Source organism: Macrobrachium nipponense, chromosome 37, assembly GCF_015104395.2.
Source record: "Macrobrachium nipponense isolate FS-2020 chromosome 37, ASM1510439v2, whole genome shotgun sequence".
NCBI lineage: Eukaryota > Metazoa > Arthropoda > Malacostraca > Decapoda > Palaemonidae > Macrobrachium > Macrobrachium nipponense.
Window position 1 is genome coordinate 14894439 of NC_061097.1, and position 14142 is coordinate 14908580.

Genomic DNA, 14142 nt, shown 5'->3' on the forward strand with positions numbered 1-14142 from the left:
TGAAGGGACATTAACAAACAGCTATGTTTTCAAGGAACACTCTGTACGGGTCTCTTGCATATTCTTCGATTACCGGAATACACTATCATCATTATCGTTATTAAAATCATTTTACCAAAAACAATTCACTCGACTATTGGTCTCTGAACAAAAAAAAAACATAAAGTTGCATTTCATTGACAAAAGATCCAACTTTCAATACCACCAAAAGGAATGCGATAAAGTTGAAATTAAAAGAAAAAAATAAAACGAATCTATTCTTGCGCCCTTCCAGACTAAACGTATTGAAATATTGCGATTCTTTTGCCCAGCGACCGACCTTGAATTGCGCTTCGCCGCGGACTATATAATACAGTACACGCGCACAACATGCAACAGTCACTTGCCGATCCCGTTGAAAATGGTAAGCAAATTTTAGGTCAAATGACCTCTGTTATATCTTGAAGGAATATATATATATATATATATATATATATATATATATATAATATATATATATATATATATATATATATATATATATAAAAGGTTCATAGAAAATATTCGCCAGCATTATAGTATGAGGGGCGGGATTAACATTTTTTTGGGTATTCTATATATATATATATATATATATATATATATATATATATATATTCTTTATATATTTATATATATATCTTATATATTTATATATATATATATATATATATATATATATTTATATATATATATTATATATATATTTATTATATATAAAATCCTCAAACCTAATTGTCTTCTTCTAGAAAACTCCAGTTGTTCTTCTTCTGTCTGCTCTGATCGGGGCAGCTGTAGCTGACAGCCGCAACAGCTACTCAGCCCCTGGAGGATCATCTGCTGGAGGCTTTGCAGGTGCCGGAGCAGGTGGTGGTTTCTCCAGTGGAGGCTCTTCCTTCGGTACCTTCTCTGGTGGGTCTTCTGGTGGGTCTTCAGGTGGGTCTTCAGGTGGCTTCTCAGGTGGTAATACTGGTGGATATTCCTCTGGCGGATCAAGTGGCAGACCAGGATCTGGAGGCTCGTCCCAGCCATGGCCATTTCCAGGCGTCCTGCAAGAGGCTGTTGGAGGAAAGATAAACTCTAACCTCATTGCTGAAGGCACAGGGAGCTACTCAAATGCTGGAACTTCTGGACCATTTGGAGGAGGAGCTCTAGGAGGATCGGGAGCTGGATTTAGCTCCGGTGGTTCATTTGGAGGAGTTGGACAACATGGATCAGCTGGAGGTGGTTTTGGAGGTCACGCTGGAGGATCTGCTGGAAGTAGCCTCGGAGGCAACTTTGGAGGTTCCAGTGGAAGTGGATTTGGCTCAGGAAGCGGCTCTTTTGGAGGTGGAGCATCTAGTGGTTCGTTTGCAGGATCCAGCGGTGGTTACAGACCTCGCTACTAATCTAATATCATAAAGGTCGAATTCCCTCGTTAGGTTCAATGTGGATAAAATACTGAGTAACCATTTTCAGAAACTTCTAAGCAAATAAAGTACTAACCGGTCAACTGTGTTTTACTTAACAATCATATATATATATATCTATATATATATATATATATATATATATATATATATATATATATATATATTTATACATATATATATATATATATATATATGTATATATATATTATATATATATATATATTATAGAGATATGATATATGTTATAATATGTACAGGTGGAGCTGTAAGACAACAGTGAGTTTATTCTTCAGGAGAAAACAGAGTTAGAGCCTGAGTGAGGTGAAAGGAAAACAAAGTTTAAATTGGAAAATTGTTCTGTGGTTAAAAGAGGAAAATAAGATGCTAGCTGCAAAGAACACACCACTTTGTTAAGGAAAATATTTTGAAAGATTCTGAGATGCAATGTGTTACAGTAAAGATTTGGATACTTTTGGGATGATCTGTTTAGTATCCACGAAGGTAAATTGAAATGCTGACGAGTGAGAGAGCACTGAGAGCTTAAGATGGCGTGATATGGTGGTGATAATATAACAGAATAACTGACCCTGGTGTGTAGGGTAGGCATGGAGAGCATAAAAATTATTTTCAAAAGGATAAAGCAGTATTTATGACCCATCTGCCCATGTAGCGCGGGGTTTTGATTTAAAATGTTCAGATTAAATAAGGACGATATGTGATTTGGAATTTTTTGAGTCTGCTTTGCGTCAAAGGTAATCTTTGTGCATTAATATGTTTATGACGAGACCAAAGGCTGTGTTTAAATATGTTAAAATAATTGTTTTGAAATCTTGGTACTTTTATTGAATTATTATTGCTATTATATTATGCAGCATTAACAAACACTGTAAAGGAACAATAGGAAGGAAAAAATATCTTTATAAGAAAGCTTCTATAGAAATGAATGCCCATACTTGAAATAATTAAAGAGTGTTGATTTCCATGCCACTGAAAATAAAGACTAAGCACCTTCGCAGATTTGGTTGGCTGCCGCTCCATGAAATAATTAGGGACATTGATTGATTCGTTGAAATAAAGAAACTATTGGAATCAATGAGGTTTCTTTTGAAAAGCAATGTAAGGGGAATATCCAAAAATGATACCTCTCAATGATCTCCTTATGTACCATTATAAATGAAAAGGAAACAAGCGTTCTGACTGAATTTTGCCATAAAATGCACTTCGCAGAATCTGCGAACATTCGAGAAGGAAGGAGTATCATATTTCAGATATGGTATGAATAGAAAAATGTGGAACGTTATACTAATACTGCCACATCTGTAGTGATCTATTCTAAATGTCAATTAAGGCAATTAGCAATTACATTCCCACCTGAAGGGAACCCATGTGTGAGATAAGAGCTGAATCATCTCACAAAATACAATTCAGTTTTCAAGGACACCTGTATTGTTCCAAATGAAGGTTTAGACTCCAGATCACAACTCTCTTGTCCATCTTTCATGGCTCTAGGCTCACTGAAAGTACGGCAATAACAACTTGCTGGAGATTCATTTAAAAAAAAGCTTGAATGATATCAAGTACTTATCTAAGTTGCAGACGTTATATTTAAGAGCCTTGTGGTTAACCAGTGAAGGTAAAAGATTACTGCAGTCTTAAAAAGACCAACTTGAGCTGCTCTAGTGAAGTCTCAGTGGATATCACTTGAACCCAGTTATTTTCTGTAAGAATACAATCTGTCACGAATCTAGAGTAGTTTCAAAGTACACTTGACAAACTGAAATTTGCAGGATTCTTTATAAAGCCCTGGAAGATGAGGAATTAACCTAAGATTGCTGCCATCAGCCCTAATACAAACCTTTAGAAAGTCATTATCAATCTACAACAATAAAATCTGAGTGAATGTTGTTAATCCGCCCTGGGTTGGGGCTGGGTAGGTAGGAGACCGACAGGGTAAGGGAGACATGACACATCCGACTTCCTCCTTGAAACCTGTTTGTCCTGCCCGTGTGGGGACGGGATTGGGTACGGGGAACAGGAGGGTAGAGGAAACATGACGGGCAGCGTAGCGCTTATCATCAATCTTGTACTGAATAATTTTGGCGTATTTGAAAAAAAAATGTAGTCCAGAAACCAAAAACTTTAAAGTGTATGTAGTTTGGGAAAAGTACCTGGAAATGCATTTAGAAAGTAATAAGTGAATTCAACACTGTCCTCTCTTCAATCACTGTTCAAGTTTTCTAAGACACTTAGATATTCTTTGCATAAAGACGAGATTTCACGATAAGTAACTCAAATGTTAGATATCTTAAAGGAACCTCAACCGAAGTCTTCTTAGCCTGAAAGTCCTCATCTTATGATGTAGTTTAACCTTTGGCTTAAGTTTATATTAATAGATTCTAAATATTAGTTACTACGGGGAAAATAGCAGATATATTGTCTCCAAAGTTAGAGGATTTCAGCTTACTTCATTGAAGATGAGTCTGAGAATTTTCAAGCTTTGCTTTGCTATTGCTAAAAGATGCACAGTTGAATGCGCCTATATATGTTTGTGCTTATAATAAAAAGAGCTTTTGATTTTTTCCCGTTATCATAACAACATATATATATATATATATATATATATAATATATATATTATATATATATTATATATATATATATATATATATATATATATATATATTATATATATATTATGTTATATATATATTATATATATATATATATATATATAGTAGTATATATATATATATATATATATATATATATATATATATATATATATATATATAATAGTATATATATATATATAGATATATACACACACACACAATATATATATATATATATATATATATATATATATATATATATATATATATGTAGTATATATATATATATATATATATATATATATATATATATATATATGATATATACACACACACACACACACACACACATATATATATATGTATATATATATATATATATATATATATATATATATATATAACACACACACACACACATCACTATTATATTATATATATATATATATATATATATATATTATATTATATATTATACACACACACACACACACACACACACACACATATATATATATATATATATATATATATATATATATATATAATATATATATATATATATATATATATATATATATATATATATATATGATATATCATCATCATCAGCCGTTGCTAGTCCACTGCAGGACAAAAGCCTCAGACGACCTTCCACGCTTGTCTGTTTATGGTCTTTCTATGTCATTCTATACTCGCAAATTTTCTTAGCTCGTCAATCCATCGTCGTCTCTTCCTTCCCCTGATTCGTTTGCAATCTCTAGGGACCCAATTCTCTTATTCTCTTTATCCATCTATTTTCTGAAATTCTCATTATATGACCTGCCCACGCCCATTTCTTTTTCTTACTTGTTGTTAGAATATCCTCTACTTTAGTTTGCTCTTATCCTTGCTCGTATGCTTGTGGCTCTTTTTCTGTCTCTTAGTGTTGTTCCCATCATTATTCTTTCCATAGCTCTTTGATTTGTAACTAACTTATGTTCTAAGGCTTTAGGAAGGCTCCAAGTTTCTGATGCAGAAGTAAATACTGGTAGGACCATCTGATTAAATACTTTTTATAGAAAGTAGTACTTTACTTATCATAATATCATTTTGTTTACCAAATGCTCCTCTCCAACCTATACTTATCCTTCCTTTAATTTCGGTCTCATGTCCTGCGGGAACACTTACTCTTTGTACTAAATATTATATATATATATATATATATATATATATATATATATATATATATATATATATATATATAATGTCGTCGTACAGCTGGAGAAAGGAATGAGAGGAGTTGACCAAGCGCTTTCGTGTGTTTTTCACACCTTCTCAGGGTCAAGTGACCCTGAGGAGGTGTGAAAAATACACGAAAGCGCTTTTCATTCCTTCCTCCAGCTGTACGACATGAAATACAGCATGCTTTAGTGATAGTTCGCCGATATATATACATACATATATATATATGTGTTTGTGTGTGTGTGTGTGTGTTTGTCTTTTAACCGAAGATTTATTTTGGAACCGTTGCTTAAATTTTTTTGGGAATTCTTAATTCTGCTTCTGTAGTTGTTTGATATTTCATCGTAACGAATCTATTTCTTTTGGTCTGTTCCAAGGTGCCACAGACAGTGCCTAGGGATGCTGCAAGATTGTCATGAATTTTGTCTTGGCTAGATCATCTCAATGAACATTTGTAAAAAAAAAAAAAAAAAAAAAAAAAAAAAGTTTGCAGAAGTGTTCATATATTTACTTTCAGTGTGTCTACTCTAAAATATTAACACATACACACATTATATATATATGTATATATATATATATATTTACGATATGGTAGGATGGTACAGAAGAGATGCCATGGTAATGATTATATTAATTAGGGTGTCATCACTTAAAGAAGATTAAGAACCATTGGTTCATCCTAATTCCTCGGTGTCTTTGAACCATTAAACCTGCGCTAATCATAGTTCGGACTTTGATGGTTTTTCTTATCATGGAACAATGCGACTTCCGACGGAATCTGATTCAATTCTTCCACGAGATGAAAGTGAGCGCTATAGAAGGAGCTTTGTATGGTTTATAAGGATGATAAGGGATGAGTGATTTCACTGCATCTCGCTTGATATGTACTCATATTTATTTCTGGAAGGATATTGATGATAATTACAATATTTGATATATAGTATGGTTCTCTAATTATTTTTGTGTTTTTGGTAGAAAATAAAAATGAAGAATTTATTTGTTTCGAGGGCCAGTGTATTAAGCCTCTTAAATATTCAATTTCCAGGATGTTAATATTATTATTGTTATTAGTTGCTTTTCTGTATTACAAATAATTCCTCAGAGGTATTAGATTTAAAAGGAAAAAAGGAAAAATATCAAAAGCTGCATTTCATCGGTCAAAGATCGAACATTTCAATGATGCCAAATGGAATACGATTAAGGTGAAAATTCAAAGAATAAAAAAAGATATTATTCCTCCGACCTTGTGTGCCCCGGCATATGGAGGCATTGGGATTCTTTTGCCCAACAACCGACCTCGAATTGCGTTCTCCCCCCCACCCCCACCACCCACCGCCCCCGAGTATATAACAGAGGACTCGTCCCTAGACTGCAACAGTCGCTTGCTGGCCGCTCTGAAAATGGTAAACAAATGTGAAAGCAAGCCGGTCTGTTCCTGATATAGCTTTATCAAAATTTTCTTGCTTATTGTTTTGATTATGTATATATATATATATATATATATATATATATATATATATATATATATATATATATATATATATATATATATATATATATATATAATATATATATACACACACACACATATATATAATATAATATATATATATATATAGATATATATATATATATATATATATATATATATATATATATATACATACACACATACATGAATATAACAGCCTCAAACCTATTTGTTTTCTTCCAGAAAACTCCAGTTGCTCTTCTTCTCTCAGCTCTGGTCGGGGCAGCTGTAGCTGACAGCCGCAACAGCTACTCAGCCCCTGGAGGATCATCTGCTGGAGGCTTTGCAGGTGCCGGAGCAGGTGGTGGTTTCTCCAGTGGAGGCTCTTCCTTCGGTACCTTCTCTAGTGGGTCTTTCGGTGGGTCTTCAGGTGGGTCTTCAGGTGGCTTCTCAGGTGGTAATACTGGTGGATATTCCTCTGGCGGATCAAGTGGCAGACCAGGATCTGGAGGCTCGTCCCAGCCATGGCCATTTCCAGGCGTCCTGCAAGAGGCTGTTGGAGGAAAGATAAACTCTAACCTCATTGCTGAAGGCACAGGGAGCTACTCAAATGCTGGATCTTCTGGACCATTTGGAGGAGGAGCTCTAGGAGGATCGGGAGCTGGATTTAACTCCGGTGGTTCATTTGGAGGGATTGGACAACATGGATCAGCTGGAGGTGGATTTGGAGGTCATGCTGGAGGATCTGCTGGAAGTAGCCTCGGAGGCAACTTTGGAGGATCCAGTGGAAGTGGATTTGGCTCAGGAAGCAGCTCTTTTGGAGGTGGAGCATCTAGTGGTTCGTTTGCAGGATCCAGCGGTGGTTACAGACCTCGCTACTAATCTAATATCATTAAGGTCGATTTCCCTCGTTAGGTTCAATGTGGATAAAATACTGAGTAACCATTTTCAGAAACTTCTAAGCAAATAAAGTACTAACCGTCCAACTGTGTTTTACTTTACAATCATATATATATATATATATATATATATATATATATATATATATATATATATATATATATATATATATATATATATATATATATATATATATATATATATATATATATATATATATATATATATATATATATATATATATATATATATATATATATATATATATATATATATATATACGTGTGTGTGTGTGTGTGTGTACATGTGAGTGTGAATGTGTTTTTGTGCACATATATGTACATATATATAATATAGAGATATATGTTTCATTATGTACAGGTGGAGCTGTAAGACAACAGTGAGTTTATTCTTCAGGAGAAAATAGAGTTAGAGCCTGAGTGAGGTAAAAGGAAAACAAAGTTTTAATTGGCAAAAATAGGAAGACGCTAGCTGCAAAGAACACAGCACTTTGCTAAAAAATCATATTTTGAAAGATTCTAGGATGGAACGTGTTACAGTAAAGTTTTGGATGAACTGTTTAGTGATCTATAAAGGGAAATTGAAATGCTGACGAGTGAGAGTACACTAAGTGCTTAAGATGGCGTGATATGGTGGTGATAATATACCAGAATAACTTACCATCGTGTGTAGGGTATGTATGGAGAACGGAAAGAATATAAAGATCGGTCCAGAGGAATTATTGTTTGCAAATGTAAAGTTAAATGTATTAAAGGTGATAAAGCAATACCCATATGCACATGTACCGCAGGGTTTTGATTTAAAATGTTCAGAAGAGCATTGCAGATTAAATAAAGACGATGTATGATTTGGAGGTTCTTGAGTCTGCATTGTGTCTAAGGTAATCTTTGTGCATTAAAATGGCTATGACGAGATCGAAGGCTGTGTTCATATATGATGTTGCAATAACTGCTTTGAAATCTTGGTACTTTTATTGGATTATTATTACTATTAATAGTATGCAGCATTAACAAATATTGAAAGAAACAAATATGAGAAAGAAACAAATAACTTTATAAGAAAGCTTCCGTAGAAATGAATGCCAATACTTGAAATAATTAAAGAGTGTTGATTTCCATGCCACTCAAATAAAGACTAAGCACCTTCGCAGATTTGGTTGGCTGCCGCTCTAGGAAATAAGTAGGGACATTGATTCGTTGAAATAAAGAATCTATTGGAATCAATGAGGTTTCTTTTGAAAAGCAATGTAAGGGGAATATCCAAAAATGATACCTCTCAATGATCTCCTTATGTACCATTATAAATGAAAAGGAAACAAGCGTTCTGACTGAATTTTGCCATAAAATACAGTTCGCAGAATCTGCGAACATTCGAGAAGGAAGGATTATAATATTTCATATATGCTATGAATCGAAAAATGTGGAACGTTACACTAATACTGTCATATCTGTAGTGATCTATGCTAAATTTCAATTAAGGCAATTAGCAATTCCATTCCCACCTGAAGGGAACCCATGTGTGAGACAAGAGCTGAATCATCTCACAAAATACAATTCAGTTTTCAAGGACACCTGTATTGTTCCAAATGAAGGTTTAGACTCCAGATCACAACTCTCTTGTCCATCTTTCATGACTCTAGGCTCACTGAAAGTACGGCAATAACAACTTGCTGGAGATTCATTTAAAAAAAAGCTTGAATGATATCAAGTACTTATCTAAGTTGCAGACGTTATATTTAAGAGCCTTGTGGTTAACCAGTGAAGGTAAAAGATTACTGCAGTCTTAAAAAGACCAACTTGAGCTGCTCTAGTGAAGTCTCAGTGGATATCACTTGAACCCAGTTATTTCCTGTAAGAATACAATCTGTCACGAATCTAGAGTAGTTTCAAAGTACACTTGACATTCTGAAATTTGCAGGATTCTTTATAAAGCCCTGGAAGATGAGGAATTAACCTAAGATTGCTGCCATCAGTCCTAATACAACCCTTTAGAAAGTCATTATCAATTTACAATAATCAAATCTGAGTGAATGTTGTTAGTCCTTCCTGGTTGAGGAACAGGTAGGTAGGAGACCGACAGGTTAAGGGAGACATGACACATCCGACTTCCTCCTTGAAACCTGTTTGTCCGCCCTGGGTGGGGAAGGGATTGATAGGGGATCAGGAGGGTAGAGGAGACATAACGGGCAGCATAGCACTTATCATCAATCTTGTACTGAATAATTTTGGCTTATTTGGAAAAAGAAATGTAGTCCAGAAACCATAAGCTTTAAAATATGTGTAGTTTGGGAGAAGAACCTGAATATGCATTTATAAAGTAATAAGTGAATTCGGCACTATCCTCTCTTCATTTACTATTCAAATTTTCTAGGATATAGTATAATATTCCTTGAATGGAAACCAGATTTTGCGAACAGTACCTCAGATATCAGATTTCTCGAAGGAACCTCAACCGAAGTCTTCTTAGTGTGAAATTCCTCATCTTATGGTATCGCTTAACTTTTGGCTCAAGTTTATATTGTCAGTTTTCAAATATTAGCTACTACGGGGAAAATAGCAAATATATGGTCTTCAAAGCTGGAGAATTTCAGCTTGCTTCATTGAAGATGAGTCTGAGAAGTTTCAAGTTCTGCTGTGGTTAAAATATGCACAGTTGTATTTGCCTTTATATATTTGTCCTTATAATAAGAAAGGCTTTTGATTTTTCCTATCATTATAAAAAAAAAATGCATATATATATATATATATATATTATATATATATATATATATATATATATATATATCTATATATATATATATATGTGTGTGTGTGTGTGTGTGTGTGTGTGTGCAACAATAAATCTTTTAACCGAAGTTTTATTGTGGAATCGTTGCAAATTTTTCTTGGAAAATCTTAGCCCTGTTTCTGTAGCTGCGGGAAAGTTCATCGTCATAATTGTATTTCTTTTGGTCTCTTCCAGGATGCCGCAAGATTGTCATGAATTTTGTCTTGGCTTGATCATCTTAATGAATATTTGTAAAAAAAAAAAAAAAAAAAAAAAAAAAAAAAAAAAAAATTGCAGAAGTGTTCCTACATTTATTATCAGTGTGGCTACTCTAAAATATCGATATATATAGTAATATATATATACTATATATATAATATATATATATATATAATATATATATATATGTGTGTGTGTGTCGTGTGTGTGTGTGTGTGTGTATTAAATATAGTCCGGGCTTTGATGGTTTTTCTTAGCACAGAACAATTCGATTTCAGACGGAATCTGATCTCGCTGGATATGAACTCATACTTATTTCTGGAAGGATAATGATGATGATTACAATATTTGATATATGTAAATGACTTTAATTATTGTCGTGTTTTTAGTAAAAAAAAAAAAAGTTATTTGTTTCGAGGGCGAGTGTATATAAGCTTCTTAATATTCGATTTCCGGGATATTATTATTATTGTTCTTATTAGTTCCATTACTATATCAAATATTCCTCAGAGGTATTAGATTTAAAAGGAAAAAAGAAAAAACACCAAAAGCTGCAATTTCATCGGTCAAAGATCGAACATTTCAATGATGCCAAATGGAATACGATTAAGGTGAAAATTTAAAGAAAAAAAAAAACTTTTGCCCAATGACCGACCTCGAATTGCGTTTCCCCCCTCGGAGTATATAACAGAGGACTTGTCCCCAGACTGCAACAGTCGCTTTGCTGACCGCTGTGACAATGGTAAGCAAATGATAACGCATGCCGGTCTGTTCCTGACATAGCTTTATCCTTTTTTCTTGCTTATTGTTTTGATTAAATATAAATATATATATATATATATATATATATATGATATATATATATATAGATATATATATATATATATATATATATATATATATATATATATTATATATCATATATATATTATATATATATATACGTACGTATATACATACACACATACATAAATATAACAACCTCAAACCTCATTGCCTTCTTCCAGAAAACTCCAGTTGCTCTTCTTCTGTCTGCTCTGATCGGGGCAGCTGTAGCTGACAGCCGCAACAGCTACTCAGCCCCTGGACGATCATCTGCTGGAGGCTTTGCAGGTGCCGGAGCAGGTGGTGGTTTCTCCAGTGGAGGCTCTTCCTTCGGTACCTTCTCTGGTGGGTCTTTCGGTGGGTCTTCAGGTGGCTTCTCAGGTGGTAATACTGGTGGATATTCCTCTGGCGGATCAAGTGGCAGACCAGGATCTGGAGGCTCGTCCCAGCCATGGCCATTTCCAGGCGTCCTGCAAGAGGCTGTTGGAGGAAAGATAAACTTTGGAGGAGGAGCTCTAGGAGGATCGGGAGCTGGATTTAGCTCCGGTGGTTCATTTGGAGGAGTTGGACAACATGGATCAGCTGGAGGTGGTTTTGGAAGTCACGCTGGAGGATCCTCTGGAAGTAGCTTTGGAGGTTCCAGTGGCAGTGGATTTGGCTCAGGAGGCTTTTCTGGGGGCTCTTTTGGAGGTGGAGCATCTAGTGGTTCGTTTGCAGGATCCAGCGGTGGTTACAGACCTCGCTACTAATCTAATATCATATATAAAGGTCGAATTCCCTCGTTAGGTTCAATGTGGAAAAAATACTGAGTAACCATTTTCAGAAACTTCTAAGCAAATAAAGTACTAACCGTCCAACTGAGTTTTACTTAACAATCACATATATATATATATATATATATATATATATATATATATATATATATATATATATATATATATATATATATGTGTGTGTGTGTACATATATATAATATATGTACATATATTATATATATGTACATATATATAATATAAAAATGTATGTTTCAGTATGTACAGGTGGAGCTGTAGCCTGTAAGACAACAGTGAGTTTATTCTTCAGGAGAAAATAGAGTTAGAGCCTTAGTGAGGTGAAAAGAAAACAAAGTTTTAATTGGCAAATTATTCTAAGGTTAAAAGAGTAACAGAGGAAGACGCTAGCTGCAAAGAATGCAGCACTTTGTTCAAAAATAATATTTTGAAAGATTCTGGGATGGAACGTGTTACAGTAAAGTTTTGGATACTTGTGAGATGAACTGTTTAGTGATCTATAAAGGGAAATTGAATTGCTGACGAGTGAGATTACACTAAGTGCTTAATTAAGATGGCGTGATATGGTGGGGATAATATACCAAAATAACTGATCATCGTGTGTAGGGTATGTATGGAGAACGGAAAGAATATAAAGATCGGTCCAGAGGAATAATTGTTTGCAAATGTAAAGTTAAATGTATTAAAGGTGATAAAGCAATACTCATATGCCCATGTACCTCAGGGTTTTGATTTAAAATGTTCAGAAGAGCATTGCAGATTAAATAAAGACAATATATGATTTGGAGGTTCTTGAGTCTGCATTGTGTCTAAGGTAATCTTTGTGCAATTAAATGAATATGACGAGATCGAAGGCTGTGTTCATATATGATGTTGCAATAACTGCTTTGAAATCTTGGTACTTTTATTGGATTATTATTACTACTAATAGTATGCAGCATTAACAAATATTGAAATGGAACATGAGAAAGAAACAAATAACTTTATAAGAAAGCTTCCGTAGAAATGAATGCCAATACTTGAAATAACTAAAGAGTGTTGATTTCCATGCCACTCAAATAAAGACTAAGCACCTTCGCAGATTTGGTTGGCTGCCGCTCTAGGAAATAAGTAGGGACATTGATTGATTCGTTAAAATAAAGAATCTATTGGAATCAATGAGGTTTCTTTTGAAAAGCAATGTAAGGGGAATATCCAAAAATGATACCTCTCAATGATCTCCTTATGTACCATTATAAATCAAAAGGAAACAAGGGTTCCGACTGAATTTTGCCATAAAATACAGTTCGCAGAATCTGCGAACATTCGAGAAGGAAGGATTATAATATTTCATATATGCTATGAATCGGAAAATGTGGAACGTTACACTAATACTGTCATAACTGTAGTGCTCTATTCTAAATGTCCATTAAGGCAATTAGCAATTCCATTTCTCCCTTGTAGGAAACCCATTAATATGACAGGAACTGAATCATCTAATAAAATACAATTCAGTTTTCAAGGACACCTGTATTGTTCCAAATAAAGGTTAAGGCTCCAGACCACAACTCTCTTGTCCATCTTTCATGGCTCTAGGCTCACTGGAAGTACAGCAATAACAACTTGCTGGAGATTCATTTAAAAAAAGCTTGAATGATATCAAGTACTTATCTAAGTTGCAGACGTTATATTTAAGAGCCTTGTGGTTAACCAGTGAAGGTAAAAGATTACTGCAGTCTTAAAAAGGCCAACTTGAGCTGCTCTAGTGAAGTCTCAGTGGATATCACTTGAACCCAGTTATTTTCTGTAAGAATACAATCTGTCACGAATCTAGAGTAGTTTCAAAGTACACTTGACAAACTGAAATTTGCAGGATTCTTTATAAAGCCCTGGAAGATGAGGAAT

At 34.1% G+C, this 14142-nt stretch overlaps 3 protein-coding genes across 3 annotated transcripts; all 3 read left to right on the plus strand.

Annotated features, from left to right (window-relative positions):
- Positions 1 to 379: 379 nt before the first annotated feature.
- LOC135208919 (uncharacterized) lies at positions 380 to 1505 on the plus strand. The gene is made up of 2 exons (XM_064241483.1): positions 380 to 403; positions 768 to 1505. Exons 1-2 carry the CDS (start codon positions 401 to 403, stop codon positions 1404 to 1406), a joined length of 642 nt encoding a protein of 213 aa, XP_064097553.1. The 5' UTR covers positions 380 to 400; the 3' UTR covers positions 1407 to 1505.
- A 5123-nt stretch (positions 1506 to 6628) lies between these two features.
- Positions 6629 to 7722, plus strand: LOC135208920 (uncharacterized). Its single transcript, XM_064241484.1, has 2 exons — positions 6629 to 6668; positions 6980 to 7722. The coding sequence occupies exons 1-2, from the start codon at positions 6666 to 6668 to the stop codon at positions 7616 to 7618; spliced, it is 642 nt and encodes a 213-aa protein (XP_064097554.1). The 5' UTR covers positions 6629 to 6665; the 3' UTR covers positions 7619 to 7722.
- Positions 7723 to 11303: 3581 nt separating this feature from the next.
- LOC135208921 (keratin, type I cytoskeletal 9-like) lies at positions 11304 to 12324 on the plus strand. The gene is made up of 2 exons (XM_064241485.1): positions 11304 to 11384; positions 11650 to 12324. Exons 1-2 carry the CDS (start codon positions 11382 to 11384, stop codon positions 12214 to 12216), a joined length of 570 nt encoding a protein of 189 aa, XP_064097555.1. The 5' UTR covers positions 11304 to 11381; the 3' UTR covers positions 12217 to 12324.
- Positions 12325 to 14142: the final 1818 nt, after the last annotated feature.